This window comes from Pan troglodytes, chromosome 3, assembly GCF_028858775.2.
Source record: "Pan troglodytes isolate AG18354 chromosome 3, NHGRI_mPanTro3-v2.0_pri, whole genome shotgun sequence".
Lineage (NCBI taxonomy): Eukaryota > Metazoa > Chordata > Mammalia > Primates > Hominidae > Pan > Pan troglodytes.
Window position 1 is genome coordinate 1740101 of NC_072401.2, and position 14943 is coordinate 1755043.

Genomic DNA, 14943 nt, shown 5'->3' on the forward strand with positions numbered 1-14943 from the left:
GGCACAGGTAGGGGAGGAGGGACCTAAATCAGCGCCGCTGGGAAACCTTGTACCGCCCTAGGGCTGGGAAACAACCTTCCTGGGTGATGGGGCCCCTCCATCACGCCGAAGGCCAAGCCGCTGCGTGCGCCACCGCATCCCAAGGGCTGCCCACGGGGGGCGGGGTGCAGATACACAGGTTCTCTGGAGTCAGCACAGGGAACACGGGGAGAACATCTTAGGCCCATCCAGGGCCTTGTGCCAGCCCTCCCTCCCACACCGGTGGCACAGACCCGTCTTTTGGGCTTTCACCGTCCCTCAGTACCTGTCTGCAAAACAGAGGGCACTTGCCAGACAAGCCCAGCGCTCCTTGAAACACCTCCCCATGCTGTTACCCCTTTCGTTTGGAAAGCAGCCCTGTGGGGTCGATTGGTTTTCCACCCCGTTTTACAGACAGGGAAGCTGAGCCCGGGAGAAGCTGTGTGGGCCCCGGCGTCCTTGTCCAGGCCTGGCCTCCTGATGAATGTGAGTGCGCCTGAGGGCTGCCTGACGAACCCGTGCTGTGGCCGCACCCAGAGGCTGGCGCCCGCTTCCCAGAGGCTGGCGTTCTGGCCCCTGTGGGCCCTGGCTGCACTCTCCTTCCCTGAGAACGTCAGGCTGAAGCAGGGTCCTTTCCTGCCCCCGTGAGCTGAGTGTGTGTGTGACTCACCGGAGCCCAGGAGCAAGGACACAGGCAGCTTTCATTTTCCCGAGCCCAGAGTTAGCTTTCTCCGCAGAGCTCGGGGGCAGGAGCTACTAGGTTTGGAGGCCCCAGATGTTCTAAGAAGTCATTCCGCTCTCCACTGAAGGGGGCGTTTACATAAAGTCCGCGTGTGTGCCTCAACCAGCTTCCTGAGCACCGCACCCAGTGCTCCTGCTCAGTAAGAACCAGGCCCACAACCTCTGCTCAGAACGTCCTATGTGGGACCCAGGGGCAAACACCAGTTTGGCTGCCCCAGGAGAAGAGGCCGCCCTGCCCCAGCTCCATCCATCTGGAGAGCAACACAGACCCAGGACCCCCGGCCCGCATCTGGTCGACAGATGTGTGTCTCTATCTGGCAGGCGGCCCCAGGGACCCAGCAGACATTTTGCCCCTAGCCTAGCTCTGGAATCGACCTCCAGGCATCCTGTGAACCTGAGGCCTCCTCCTCTCACACCCAAGAAGGCCCCCAGGCCTGTGGTGCTGTGGTCCTGGCCCCTGCAGCTGGGACTCCAGGAAGCGGCCCGAGGCCCACCATGCTGGCTGGCAGCTCCCAAGGGCAGGTCTGTCTGAGCCTCATTCCTGGGAGTGACCTGGGTTAGACGAGAATGGGAAGAGACCCACAGCACTGTGTTTTGTGATATTCTTGTAAGAGCGTGTTGGTGAGTGTAGATTTTATAGTAAAGAACCAGTCATTCTAGAAAGCAACGACTTGCTTCAGCAGAACCTCCAGGCTCTCGTTTCAGAGGTGAGGACGCGCCTATGGTGCTGTGTCTGTGTCCAGCAGGTTCCACTCGGCCCCGACAGTGCTGCCCGCCAGGTGCCCTTCCCGCAGGCTCGCTGCAGTCAGCCCTGCACCGCGCCACCCTCCGTCCTCTCAAGGTGCGTCCCTGGCAGCCGGAGATGCACATGAGATATTGGCCTGGCCGGGCAATTTGCACGGCCTTCCAGGGAGGGCATTAGCATATAAATAGCAGATGCAGTGACGACCATCACAGCTGAGCACGTTTAATTTTTGGTTTATAAGATAGAATGGGTTTTTAAACACATAGCTATCAAGGCGCTGAAAGACAAATGCAGTTTGGAACTCACTTGTCTGACGAGGCCTTACATCATTTTTTTTTTTTTTTATAAAAAGGGAAACAGACACACATAAAACTGAACAAAAGTGATTTCTTGGGTGAAAAGTAATTGAGACCGCGTACCAAGTTAATTAGATCGTACAAAATTTATTTAATGGCCCCAGCTGTATCTCCCAGCCTGCGTGTGGCGGACGGACCTGCCCCTTCACACGGCCTCTCCTCTTCCTTTCCTTCTCAAATAATTAGTAACCTCGCCACCCTACTTCTGTGAACTGATTGCATTGTATATTTTAGCCATTTTATTGCTTGTTTAATTATGATCGTGGAGGCTCATTTTTCTAAATCCTTTTAAGTGTGGGTGAGAATCCATTTGTATGAAGCCAGCAGAGGCCGGAGTGCTCCTGCCCGCCTCCCCACGGCGGCCGGGGTTCCTTTGGAGGCGACCTGTGCACGGGTGGTCTTGGCTCTCCATGTCGAGGGGTCTATAGCTCCTGTAGCTCCTGCACTGTGGACCAGCCTCGGGAGGCTTCCAATGCCCCGCAGGGGACTTGGCCCATTAGGGAAGGTGTGGGCATGGGTCACAGCCCCCTTGGGAGGGGACAGCCTGCAGGTGACCTGTGCCTCCCACGCCCCTGCTTTATCACAGGAAACTCGGCTGCCAGGTCGGGGTAAAAGCAGGCTGCTCTTGAGAACCTTTTCCAAACCTAACCTCATTTTGTAGACATCGCCAGCCCCAGCACCACATAGGGTGTATGATCTCCTTTCCTGGATTCTTGCTCGTCCAGAGACCCCCGCACCGGTGCCCAGCCCCTCAGCAGGGCCTGCAGACCCGTGGTGCTGGCCCCCGGCTCATCTGTCCCTCACCTTGAGGGCGGGTGGCTCTTGCCTGTCACCACTTGATGATTTGACTTCTTAGAGGTGAACTGGAGGCGTGTGGGACCACGTGGAAGGGGGGCTTCGTGCGGGGCCTCACCCTCCCTTTGGGCTCCGTGCGCTTCGAGGCCTCGGGGAGCTCTGTCCCTGGTGACCACGCTGTTCCTGTCCTCCGAACAGGCCTGTGAACAGCCACACAGCTTCCTAGGCTCACAGCTTCCCCATCTTCAGCATCCCTGCCTGTCCCTGGTGTTCAGTGTGCCCAGCAGCAGATGTTGGAGGTGACCGCACTGTGCATCTGTGGGTTTCAGACATGAGAGTTTATCCCGTGTGACTTGAACCCTGAAAACAGCAGCTTTCAGCCTTCCATTTAGTATCAGCAGTGAAGTCCCTCAATGCTGAGTTGCTGTGGTTTGAGGGGCTACCACGGCCTCAATAGTTTCAAGCTGAAGTATGGAAATGGTGGCTGTGGTGGGCTCTTGCCCAGGAGGAAGCCCTGCGGCTTCCTCAGAGGTGAAGGGAGACCCACCCACGGACCTGGCCGCTGTTACAGAAGGAGATGCTCACCAGGACCAGGGTGGCCTCATCAGCGCTGATTTAAGAACAAAGGGGAACCCAGGGCTCCAAATTTAGTCACAGAAATGAACCATTATTTGGGGAGAAAGAAGGTATAATTCCTAATAGTTACCTGAGCAGTTGAATATTTTTTAGGAAATGAAAATTTGATAAAAGTCCCCGATGAAATTCAAGGGTGCGAACAATAAGCATAATATTTTTTGAAAATGACCCCCATATTTAAAATCTGGCACTATATGTTATGCATTGTAGCACCCGGTCCACATCTACCTTTTAGAAAATTAAAACACATAAATTCTGTTTAGTGTGTGATACGCGCTGCACTGGCTGAGAACCGTAATGCCCTGAAACCTTGGGCTGCTCTCCACCTTTCATAAATTCCTGGCAGATTCTGTACAGAAATAATTTTCAGGTCCGTGGCTTGTTGTTATTCAGACGTGATGGATCGCCATCATTTGCTCAGCGCGGGAGTTAAGTGCCCCCGTCATTTCCAAAGAGTATAATTGGGACGTTTCACAGGTCAGCGGTGGAGACAGGCTTCCCTTTTGATCAGTGTTAGACTGATAACAAAAATTACAGTTTCCAGTGATTAATGTCTCCTGTGCTTCCCAGATGCTCAGCAGTGGGCTGCTCCTAAACAAAGTGCACTTGGTCTGATGATTGGTGTTGGGGCCACCTCCCGGCAGGGTGCTGGTGCCCGGGCCCCGTGGCCTTGTATGGCCTGGCTCCGTGGGGGCCACCTCCCGGCAGGGTGCTGGTGCCCGGGCCCCGTGGCATTGTGTGGCCTGGCTCCGTGGGGGCCCCCTCCCCGCACAGTGCTGGTGCCCGGGCCCCGTGGCCTTGTGTGGCCTGGCTCCGTGGGGGCTGGGCTTGGAGCCGCAGTCCCCTGCACACCCGGGCTTTGTCTCCAGTGAACATGTGGGCTCCCGCCCTAGGGGTCAGGGGTCAGGCCCCTCTTCAGTTGTCCTTCCTCCCTTCAGGAAACAGCTGTGATCGCAGGCGCCTTGAGGTGCTGCTGCTGGGAATGCTTTTTAGAGATGCAGGTGTGTGTCAGAGTGATTCTGTTTTTCGGTTTTTCTCTTATAAACCCATTAAGGGTCCCCTTGCTTGGTATTCCTCCAACAGGGATCTCCCTTCCGGGAAGTTTCCCTCAGCTGTGCTGTGGGAACAGGAATGCAGGCGCCTCCACCCCGTGGGTACCTCAACCCTGGGGGCATCTCCACCCTGGGGCACCTCCACCCCAGCCACCCCAGGGCACCACCACCCTGGCCACCCTGGGGGCATGACCTTCAGCTGCCCTAGCAGCCCTGCCAGCCCCTCTCCTGGCCTGAGGGAGCTGAAGGTGAGGAATGACCGCCCTGCTGTGCTGAGCCCACACCAGGTTTGTGGTGGGTGAGCTGCAGAGGCGGGGCTCTCAGGGAAGGATGGTGCGCCCTGGGGGCTGCGTGCGAGCTCCCACACCCTGTCCTGGGCCGTGGTGGGGCTGTTGGAAGGATGCAGGCCAGAGGGAAGGTGAGGCGGAGAAGAGCTTGCCCACAGCCGCTTCTGAGCGCGTGGATGGAGCAGTTGATGCCCACCGTGTGGCCATGTTACTGAGCAGTGGGCTCGCTACCCAGTGCACACAGAAGCCAGTACTGCAGTAGCAGCTTTTAGGAAGAGAAAGGCTTTACCAGGGCAGGCAGCAGGGAGGCAGGTGCCTCCCCAGTTCTTCTTGGCCCTGTTATGCCCGCAAGACAGCTTGGCGTTCTGTTAGCAACAGAGCAGGCCTGCCTGGGCTGGTCCTATGGTCACAGCTGCAGCCATGGTGTCTTGTGCCACAGCCGTGCTGTGTGCAGGAGCCACCGTCTTTCTCTGGCCTGATGAGATGAGTCACCACACAGGTCCCTGCCTCTGCCCACCAAGTCGGGCGCAGGAAGGGGCAGGGTGGGCTCAAGGAACTGGCTTTTCTCAGGGGAAAAAGAAAGCAAGCCTTCCTGCCATTCTCCAGCTCCTCAATGGGAGGAGGGAGGCGGGGGTGGCACGAGGGCTCTCCAGACTCAGTGAGGGATCCCCCCACACCTACCCTGGCAGAGAAGTGGCCTTGTCAAAAGGAAATGGAGGTGGTTTTCATACAAGTCCTCAAGGACAGAATGTTCCAGAAGTACTTGTCCCTTTCTGTCACCTGACATGCTGTAGTCACACCAGCACCACGGGAGAACCCTGTGTGGGGAGCTAGCCCTGGCCCGTTGCCTAAGAGCAGACGCACCTGCTCCACCTGGTGGGAAGATAACTGCCCTAAGCCTCAGGGGCACCGCAGACGCACCTGCTCCACCTGGTGGGAAGATAAATCCCCTAAGCCTCAGGGGCACCGCAGACACACCTGCTCCACGTGGTGAGAAGATAACTGCCCTAAGCCTCGGGGGCACCGCAGACGCACCTGCTCCACCTGGTGGGAAGATAACTGCCCTAAGCCTCAGGGGCACCGCAGACGCACCTGCTCCACCTGGTGGGAAGATAACTGCCCTAAGCCTCAGGGGCACCGCAGACGCACCTGCTCCACGTGGTGGGAAGATAACTGCCCTAAGCCTCAGGGGCACCGCAGACGCACCTGCTCCACCTGGTGGGAAGATAACTGCCCTAAGCCTCAGGGGCACCGCAGACGCACCTGCTCCACCTGGTGGGAAGATAAATCCCCTAAGCCTCAGGGGCACCGCAGACGCACCTGCTCCACGTGGTGGGAAGATAACTGCCCTAAGCCTCAGGGGCACCGCAGACGCACCTGCTCCACCTGGTGGGAAGATAACTGCCCTAAGCCTCAGGGGCACCGCAGACGCACCTGCTCCACCTGGTGGGAAGATAAATCCCCTAAGCCTCAGGGGCACCGCAGACGCACCTGCTCCACGTGGTGGGAAGATAACTGCCCTAAGCCTCAGGGGCACTGCAGACACACCTGCTCCACCTGGTGGGAAGATAACTGCCCTAAGCCCCGGGGGCACCGCAGACGCACCTGCTCCACCTGGTGGGAAGATAACTGCCCTAAGCTCCGGGGGCACCGCCGCCCTCGCACCGGTGTGATGCCATTCCACAGGAGGGCAGCACCTCCCACAGGGACCTGGGGAGTCAGCCAGGGTTACAGTTCGTGGTTTTAACGTAGACTCTAAACAGCCCCCAGCACAGGGGCAGTGCAGAGGTGGTGTGATTTTGGGGAACAAGAACAGCCTTGGAGACGATCTTAAATGCAGTCCAACCGTGGCTGATGTTGGAGCCCTAAGCAGGGGAAAAAGCTCCACAAGAAATAGGAATTTCCAGGGCTCTGCCCACCGGGAGCTGTGTTCATACACAGGGTCTGGGGGTTGATTTGTATTGGGGTGTTTTTCCACAGACAGAAGCCCTGGGGGATGCGGAGGAGGATGAGGATGATGAGGACTTTGTGGAGGTCCCTGAGAAGGAGGGGTATGAGCCCCACGTCCCCGACCACCTGCGGCCTGAGTATGGTGAGCAGCGGGCCCCGTGGGGGGGCGCCTGGGTGGAGGGTCCCCCACTCAGGATGTGGCCCCTTGGGGTCATGACCTCGGGGGCAGGGCCTGGAGCCCGTCTTGTGGTAACTGCTGCTTTGGTTTAAAATGCTGCTTTTCCTGCTCACGGTCGTAGCCACGAGGCCGAGGAGTCGTGTGCGTGCTTTTCCTCTACGTTCTGGCTCCGTCTCGGGTTCTCGGGCCTGGGGCCCTCCCTGCAGCCTGCCCCGCGGTGGGCTTCCTCTCTGCTGGTCCTGCTGGTCCTCCTCTGCCAGGCAGGCCCTCAGGTGCCCAGGTCTGGGACAGGGGCCACCATCCTACCCTTGGTTCTTGTGTGTGGAGGACACCGGCCTGCTGTGAGGACGCGGCGGGGCAGGTCTCTCCCTCTGTGCCATCCGCAGCCCTGCTCAGGGACAGAAAGGTCTCACTCACGAGGCTGGGCTCTCGTGGGCTCCTTGAACTTGCGGGTTGTGGGTGTGATTCCCGCAGCTACAGGAGCTGTTGCTGGCAGGTGGGAGGGGCCACCACCCCGCGCCTTCCAGGCTCCCATCCCCTATGGGGGTCACAAGCACAGGCATCGCTCCTCACCGCTGGTGATGCCACAGCCTCGGGTCTGGGCCCAGGGCTGCCGTGCACTCCACGGCAAGGGGCTCTTCTCACTGTCAGGGAGCACTCGGGAGGTGCCGAACCCTGCCACAGCCTGTGCCGTGGAGGGCTTAGGTTTTTCAAAAATACTTCCCAAAGCCGCGTTCCAGTGCCACACCCAGGATTGTGGCCCTGGGCGATGGGCGTGGACCCAGGTGGGTCTACTCTTAAAGTTCCCCAGAGTACCCACAGTGGTGTTTGCATGGAGGGGAGGCAAATGAAAACAAGACCCTCAGCTTTTGTGTGGAATGGACAAGTTGGTTTCAATCAGAGTCTGTAAGAAGAGATGTAAATTTGTTAAGAGAACTTAGATGATTAGACAACTCATGTGTGAAGATATGACCCATTAAGGGTGTCATGCCGAATTAGCACAGCCAGGCTTCTAACGACCTTCCATTTGTATGGTCCTGTTTACTGGGGCCTGCTGTCTTCTGCCCTGGGGCCGCCCAGGGAGGGCCCAGGCTGGGAAGGCTGAGCTCCTGGGGTCAGTGTGAGCTTGAGGGTCTGGAAGAAAGCCTCAGACACCTGGAGCCAGCCGGGACCTCGCTCTGGGAACCATTGTGGCCTGGCCCATTCCAGACCAGGGTCCTGCGCTGCTTCTCCAGGGGCAGGCAGGCAGAAGCCGAGGGACCTGCACGCCTCTCCCCACCACCGACCTCACTGCGTCAGACGCCTTCCCCCACCGAGACGCAGCCCCAGCTGTGCCCTCATCGGGCTTCCCCTGTCCCCACCCCACACACACTGTTCTTCCAACACCAACATCCACCTAAAATGGTGTTTCTGCTGATTCCCCACCTCGGGCAGGCGTCCCCACGCCTGACATGAGGGCCCTGGGGGTGCCTGAGCACACTGTTGGCCGCTGCAATCTCCTTCATGGCTCTTGGCCGCCCTCAGGTGGACCAGGCCGTGGGTCCAGCCCCCGGAGCGTGGTGGAAGCACAGAGGTGTCTCCTGGAGGTGCTGTAGCCGGGGCCTAGGCAGCCGTCTTGTCTGCGCAGGCCTGTCCTGACCTGGCCTGCTGGGCTGCCTCATCTCCCGGACCCCTCCTGGGCATCTTCAGAGTCTGGGAGCTGGCACTGACCCTTGGCCTGTAGTGTCACTGACATTTCCTGGCCTTGGGCCTCTGCACAGGCCTGTTATGATGGCTTCTGAACCTTTTCAGCAGAAGTTACACATCTTAGACGGGGTGACGTGTGGCGTCTCAAAAGCAGAAATCCACACTTTCCCTAAAACCTGACTTGTGGCTCTAAATTATCTGAAGCAAGGCCAGGAGCGAAACTCAAACGAGGTGACTTTCCCCAAAGAACAGAGCGGTCTCCTTTCATCAGAAGAGGTGAGGCTCCCCCGGCCTGTGGCCAAACACAACGGTGACAGCGCTCACTCGTCACCAGGCCTGGCCATCCCCTCCCCACTGAAGCCCAGGGGTCCTGAGCCCATCGACAATAGCGTCCAGCCAAGGGGGCCGAGCTGCACGGGCCTCGCAGCCCCTGCCGGGTGTGCTAGGACGCCTGCTCTGACACAGCCCTGCTGCAGGTACACCGAGCCTCACAGGGTCACAGGTAGGCACTGGGCGTGGCAGTCCCGGCTAAGCCTCACCCGTAGGCTGTCCCAGCCTGACCCTGGTTGTGAAGGCACCTCCAGATGTGTGTCTCCAGCTCAGGCCCCAGGCTCAGCAGATGATGAGCTGTCCCTGCTGGGTCCGTCCTGGTCCAGGGAAGTGTGCACAGCTGGTGCACTGGCGGCTGGTTCTTTTGCTGCAGCCGCAGGTCCCCACAGCGCCCTCCTCTGCTGCCTCCAAGCCTCCTCCACTGCATGGCGCCTGCCCCTTTCCTCTCAAGGCCCATGCCTGCCCCGATGGAGGGGAGGGTACCTTAGACCTGCCCTGGTGGAGGGGAGGGTGCCTTAGACCTGCCCCGGTGGAGGGGAGGGTGCCTTAGACCTGCCCCGGTGGAGGGGAGGGTGCCTTAGACCTGCCCCGGTGGAGGGGAGGGTGCCTTAGACCTGCCCCGGTGGAGGGGAGGGTGCCTTAGACCTGCCCCGGTGGAGGGGAGGGTGCCTTAGACCTGCCCCGGTGGAGGGGAGGGTGCCTTAGACCTGCCCCGGTGGAGGGGAGGGTGCCTTAGACCTGCCCCGGTGGAGGGGAGGGTGCCTTAGAAGCTGGGAGCTCCATCACAGCCTTGCCTGGGGCAGGCAGAGGCCCTGGTGGTTTTATTGCCACTGATTGACTTCTTGAGGTGGGAAGGCTAACCGCGTTCTGCCGTCAGCCTTGAAGGTGCCGATGTGCCCTGTGGGCCTGGGTACCCTTGGCGGCCTTGGCGGCCTTGCTGGGAGTCGCCCGGGTGCGAGCATGCAGCACCAGCTGTACCAGCCCCAGGCGAGGGCTGGAGGGCCCAAAGGAGGGGGCAGGCCCTGGTGACAGAGCTGCCCTCTGGGGTGTGCACGGAGGACCCCTGGCCCCACTCAGCTTCACACCCTGGGAGCCCCAGGAGTGCCGGAGGCGGGGACCAGGCGGGAAGCGTGGGGGCAGGCGGAGGGGCCAGCTCAGTTCATAACACTAGTTTATATTCTGCCGCTGTTTTTTCAATTAAACGTGGGCGAATCTGAAGTAGTTAGATTTAGTCTAAATCCACACCGCGGGGGAAACCGTGCTCTTTTTCTTTCTCATTTCTTCCTCTGAATTTTCACTGAGGGGCCTTTATCTTCCCCTTAATCCTACCATTTCTGTCAGGACATAATCTCTTTCTCCAATTTACATTTTAATTACAAGGCCAGCTGAACTAGGTAAAATCAATAATGTCAGCGCTGGGCAGGCTGCCTGGGCGCAGAGGCCCCCCTCTCCGTTTCCTACCATGGATTCCCTCCCTCACTGTCTGCTTTGGTGCTTCAGGCAAATAGGTGCCACTTGGCCAATGTAAACAGAAAAGGGGATTTGGACATTTTTATGATTCTTTCTCAAAACAACCGTGGGAGTGAATTTGAGCCAAGATACTGGACTCGAGTGAGACGCCGTGCGGGCGAGGCGGGCGCCGGGTTCGGCTGTGACGTGTGGCCTCTTGTTTTCCAGGAGTCGTTATTCTTCCTGAAAATGCCCTCGGTGCCTGAGGAATGCTACTGATTTTTGGGGTTTTGCTTTGAAAGTATGTCAGAGAGATTGATTTTCCACGCGATGCGCAAGTGGGAGTGTGTTTAGTGCCCTAAGTATTTACCCTGCTTTAACACGCTTACCCATCTTTTTAATGGTTTAAAACAACAAATCGATGAAAAATATATTTCATTCTTGTAACTCTTAGGAATTCTCAGATTGATCTTTTGGCTGCGATTGTATCTAAATGTCACATTGTTCACTTGTCAGTCTTGCCTCCGTCACTGTGAGCATGTGCGTGTGTGCGTGTGTGTGCATGCGTGTGCTGACAGCCCGTATCTGTGTCATGTGTATTGCCGGAATACTGAGGGGCACTTGGCAGGTTTGTGAGCAACACCCGGGACACGGCATGGAGTGCCAGGGCTGAGCAGGGGCTGCCCGGTGTCTCCCGGGTGCGCGCCTCGGGGCTGGAGGTCCGTCCCCATCACCTGCTCTGTGTGGCTCTGTCTCACACCCTCCGCTCTCAGCCCCTGGGAACCCAGGAAACGGGAGCAGCCTGGCAGGCGTGCAGCCGTGCACGGCTTAGAGGAGCTCCCGAGCGGGACAGGCACCTTCTGTGAAGGGCCAGAGCACAGTCTCTCCAGCTTCGGGGGCCACATGAGGCCTTGTCTCCACGTGTAGATGATGGGTGTGACTGTGTGCCAGTAACACCCTATTCACGAAAACAGGCGGTGGGCTGGACTTGGCTCATAGCCACAGGCTGGCGAGCCCTGCAGATACTGAGCACAGGGTGCGTGTGCCAGGCTGACCTCTGTCCAGAGAGTCAGTGGCCCAAGTCAGAGGTGGCTCCAGACAGCCCGAGTTCTGTGAGCCCTTTCAGACAGGCAGCTTTTTCCTCCTCTGCAACTCAGGGACGGGGTCGGTGGCTCACTCCTTGATTCACGGGTTGCTTGTCATGGGCCTGAATAAGGCCCTTTGTTCTTACCCACTTCCCTCCCTGGAAGCCCCTGTGCCAGGCAGCCTTGCAGTACCCCCAGTTCTCATGCCTCCTCATTCTCCTCCCAGCTCTTCTCTCCAAACAGATCATTCCCGGCTCTGCACATTGGTAAGTGGAGGCACTGTGGGTGTCCTCAGAAAGCCTGCGGTGAGCACATGTGTGTTCAGTGACAGCATGCCTGTAAGTACTTGTGTGTGGACATGTATGTGTGTGTATGTACTCAGTAAGCCTGCACAAAAGAAGGCCTGCACGCTCTGCAGCTCACCCGTGTTCAGTGAGAGTGCGTCTGTGGGTGGACCTGTGTGTGTGTGTGTGTGTGTGTGTGTGTGTAAAATCGATGACGTGTACATGAGTTTCTGGGTGTCTGAGCTCTCTGGCGGCCTCTGTTTTTGACGCTCTGTTCTGTGGTCTCAGGACACAGTCTGGGCGGTGCTGATTCTTGGGAGGTGACTGAGGCCCCTGTTGACTTAGTACTTGGTTTTCTTTCGTCAGTTCCGCGTGTGTGTTGGAGAAGGGACTTCTTGCATATTGTATTACTCCATTTTCCTGCTGCTGATAAGGACATACCTGAGACTGGGCAATTTACAGAAGAAAGAGGTTTACTGGACTTAGCGTTCCACATGGCTGGGGAGGCCTCACAATCATGGTGGAAGGCAAGAAGGAGCAAGTCACATCTTAACGTGGATGGCAGCAGGCAGGGAGAGGGCTTGTGCGGAGAAACTCCCGCTTTTACAGCCGTCAGATCTCGTGAGACCCATTCACTCTCACGGGGACAGCACCGGGAAGACCCACCAGCTCCCTCCCACCACGTGTGGGAATTATGGGAACTATAAGATGAGATTTGAGTGGGGACACAGAGCCAGACCATATCAGATAGGAAATCTCACGGCATCTCTTAGTTTGGTGGTTTTGACTGTGCTGTACAAACCACCCATGATACGGCTCATTCTTTCCCTAACAGCCACTTCCCAAGAGGGTTCGCTGAAGTCCCCGCAGTCAGGGATACCTCTGCACCCGTAGCCCTCACCATGGCTTCTTATGTTTTGAGACTGCATTTGTAAGTTACATATCTCTTCTTGTTTATTACACCTTCAAGCATTCCTTTTTTTACCCTCCTATTTTTTACTTAAAATCCAGCTTTTCTACTACCCACATAGGACCTCCTCTGTCTTTTGGTCACTGTTTTCATAGTAAATCTTTCTTCGTCCCTTTATTTTCAACTTTTCGCTAACCGTTGTATCACGTGGGTCTTCTTTAGACAGCATGTTGCTAAAGACATCCACTCCAGAGTCTGTCTTTCTGTTAATCTGAATCTGTTTAGTTAAACGGTTGTTACGAAGTCTTCAAAAGACACATCTGGTGGCCTGTCACGCGTCCATCCATGGCACTTTCTCTCCGACTTCTGCTGCCGTCCTTGTCTCGTTTCCTACTTTCTCCCACCATTTATGTGCCCCGTTGTTGTGCTGGTTTTTATTCTTCAGATGGTCACTCCTCATTGTAGAAAGGATTTACACACATATGTATTTCTCAATTTCTGTACTATTTCCTGCATAAGACAAATAACCTAGCACCCTCTCCCCACGTGTGGCCTCCTTCCACCCCATCACATTGGATCATCCAGAACCAACTTAATTCAGGTTGATATGAACACGTGGGTTTGGGGTAGGGACAGGCGAGAGTCAGCTTTACAAAGTCATGTGCTCAGTGTTCCTCCTGCGTCTCAGGGCACTCACCTCTCGCATCTCAGAGCACTCATCTCCTGCTACTCAGCACTCACCTCCCGCGTCCCTGCACTCACCTCCCGCGTCTCAGGGCACTCACCTCCCGCGTCCCCGCACTCACCTCCCGCGTCTCAGGGCACTCACCTCCCGCGTCTCAGGGCACTCACCTCCCACGTCCCTGCACTCACCTCCCGCGTCTCAGGGCACTCACCTCCCGCGTCTCAGGGCACTCACCTCCCGCGTCTCAGGGCACTCACCTCCCGCGTCCCTGCACTCACCTCCCGCGTCCCTGCACTCACCTCCCGCGTCCCTGCACTCACCTCCCGCGTCCCTGCACTCACCTCCCGCGTCCCTGCACTCACCTCCCGCGTCCCTGCACTCACCTTCCGCGTCTCAAGGCACTCACCTCCCGCGTCCCTGCACTCACCTCCCGCGTCTCAGGGCACTCACCTCCCGCGTCTCAGGGCACTCACCTCCCACGTCCCCGCACTCACCTCCCGCGTCTCAGGGCACTCACCTCCCGCGTCCCTGCACTCACCTCCCGCGTCTCAGGGCACTCACCTCCCGCGTCCCTGCACTCACCTCCCGCGTCTCAGGGCACTCACCTCCCGCGTCTCTACACACTCACTGCCCATGTTTTGCTCCACCCCCCTGCCCCCTGGCTTTTCTTTGTGACTACTGGCTCTGAAGGTGTTTTCAAAGTGGACCTCACCATGGCAAACCTCAAAAGGCCTTGTCTCCATGAGGTCGTCGTCCTGTGCCTGCACAAGAAATGACCTTTTAGCTGGCTATAAAATCCTGAGCTTGAACTTCTCCTTCGGCACTTTCAAAGTGACCTTCTAAGATCTTGCATTCACGGTTGCCATTGAAAATCTTGTGTCAATAGAATTTTTATTTTTTGAAAGTATCAGCTAACTTTATATGACCACAAGGTCCCACAAGAGGCCATCTCTAGGCTGAGAATCAAGGAGAGCCAATCCGAGTCTCAAAACTGAAGAACTTGGAGTCTGATGTTCGAGGGCAGGAAGCATCCAGCACGGGAGAAAGCTGTAGGCTGGGAGGCGAGGCCGTCCCTCCTTTTCACGTTTGCTTTATATTCGCTGGCAGCTGACTAGATGGTGCCCACCAGATTAAGGGTGGATCTGCCTTCCCCAGCCCACTGACTCAAATGTTCATCTCCTTTGGCAACACCCTCGCAGACACACCCAGGATCAATACTTTGTATCCTTCAATCCAATCAAGTTGATCCTCAGTGCTCGGTGTTAACCGTCTCGGGCCATGGTGTTCTTAGGTTTTCCTGTAGTGCCTCTGGCCATGGTTTTTCCTCTGTCTCCTCTGACTCTCAGTGAGCCTTCCAATTCCAGGAAAATGTGGCTCATTGTTTCTTCAACTGTTTTCTGCACTCCAATTATGTCTCTCCTCCTGGGATTTTAGGAGAGACGAGGATGCTGACACCTGCGCGTCCCCCACACCCCTCGGAGCTCTTAAGAGGGTGTTCCGTGCTTCCTCCCTCGCTGTCTGCGGTCACCTGTGTCTCACTCTTGCTGTGGCCGGTCCCCTCAGCCACCCAGCAAGTCCTCTGCACCTGACAATTTTCCTTGCCCTTTGTCTTTGGTGGAGGCACCTTCAGGATCCCCTCACTTCCTGGCCTCTCGCTGTGTCTCTATGGTACCCGTAGCTCCTGGGGAGCGTGGCATGGGCTGTGCACCTCTTCGCCCCGGCTGCCAGTTCGTTTTCTTCCTGTGGATTCCGCCGC

At 57.3% G+C, this 14943-nt stretch overlaps 1 protein-coding gene across 7 annotated transcripts in view; it reads left to right on the top strand.

Moving 5' to 3' along the window:
- The window catches only part of UVSSA (UV stimulated scaffold protein A), a 41984-nt gene that overhangs the window by 12754 nt on the left and 14287 nt on the right, over window positions 1–14943 (top strand). For all 7 annotated transcript variants that reach the window (XM_024355942.3, XM_054683680.2, XM_063808566.1 and 4 more), the window contains exon 8: window positions 6611–6722. In XM_024355942.3, coding sequence (XP_024211710.2) covers window positions 6611–6722 — 112 coding nt within the window. The remainder of the gene's footprint in view (window positions 1–6610; window positions 6723–14943) is intronic.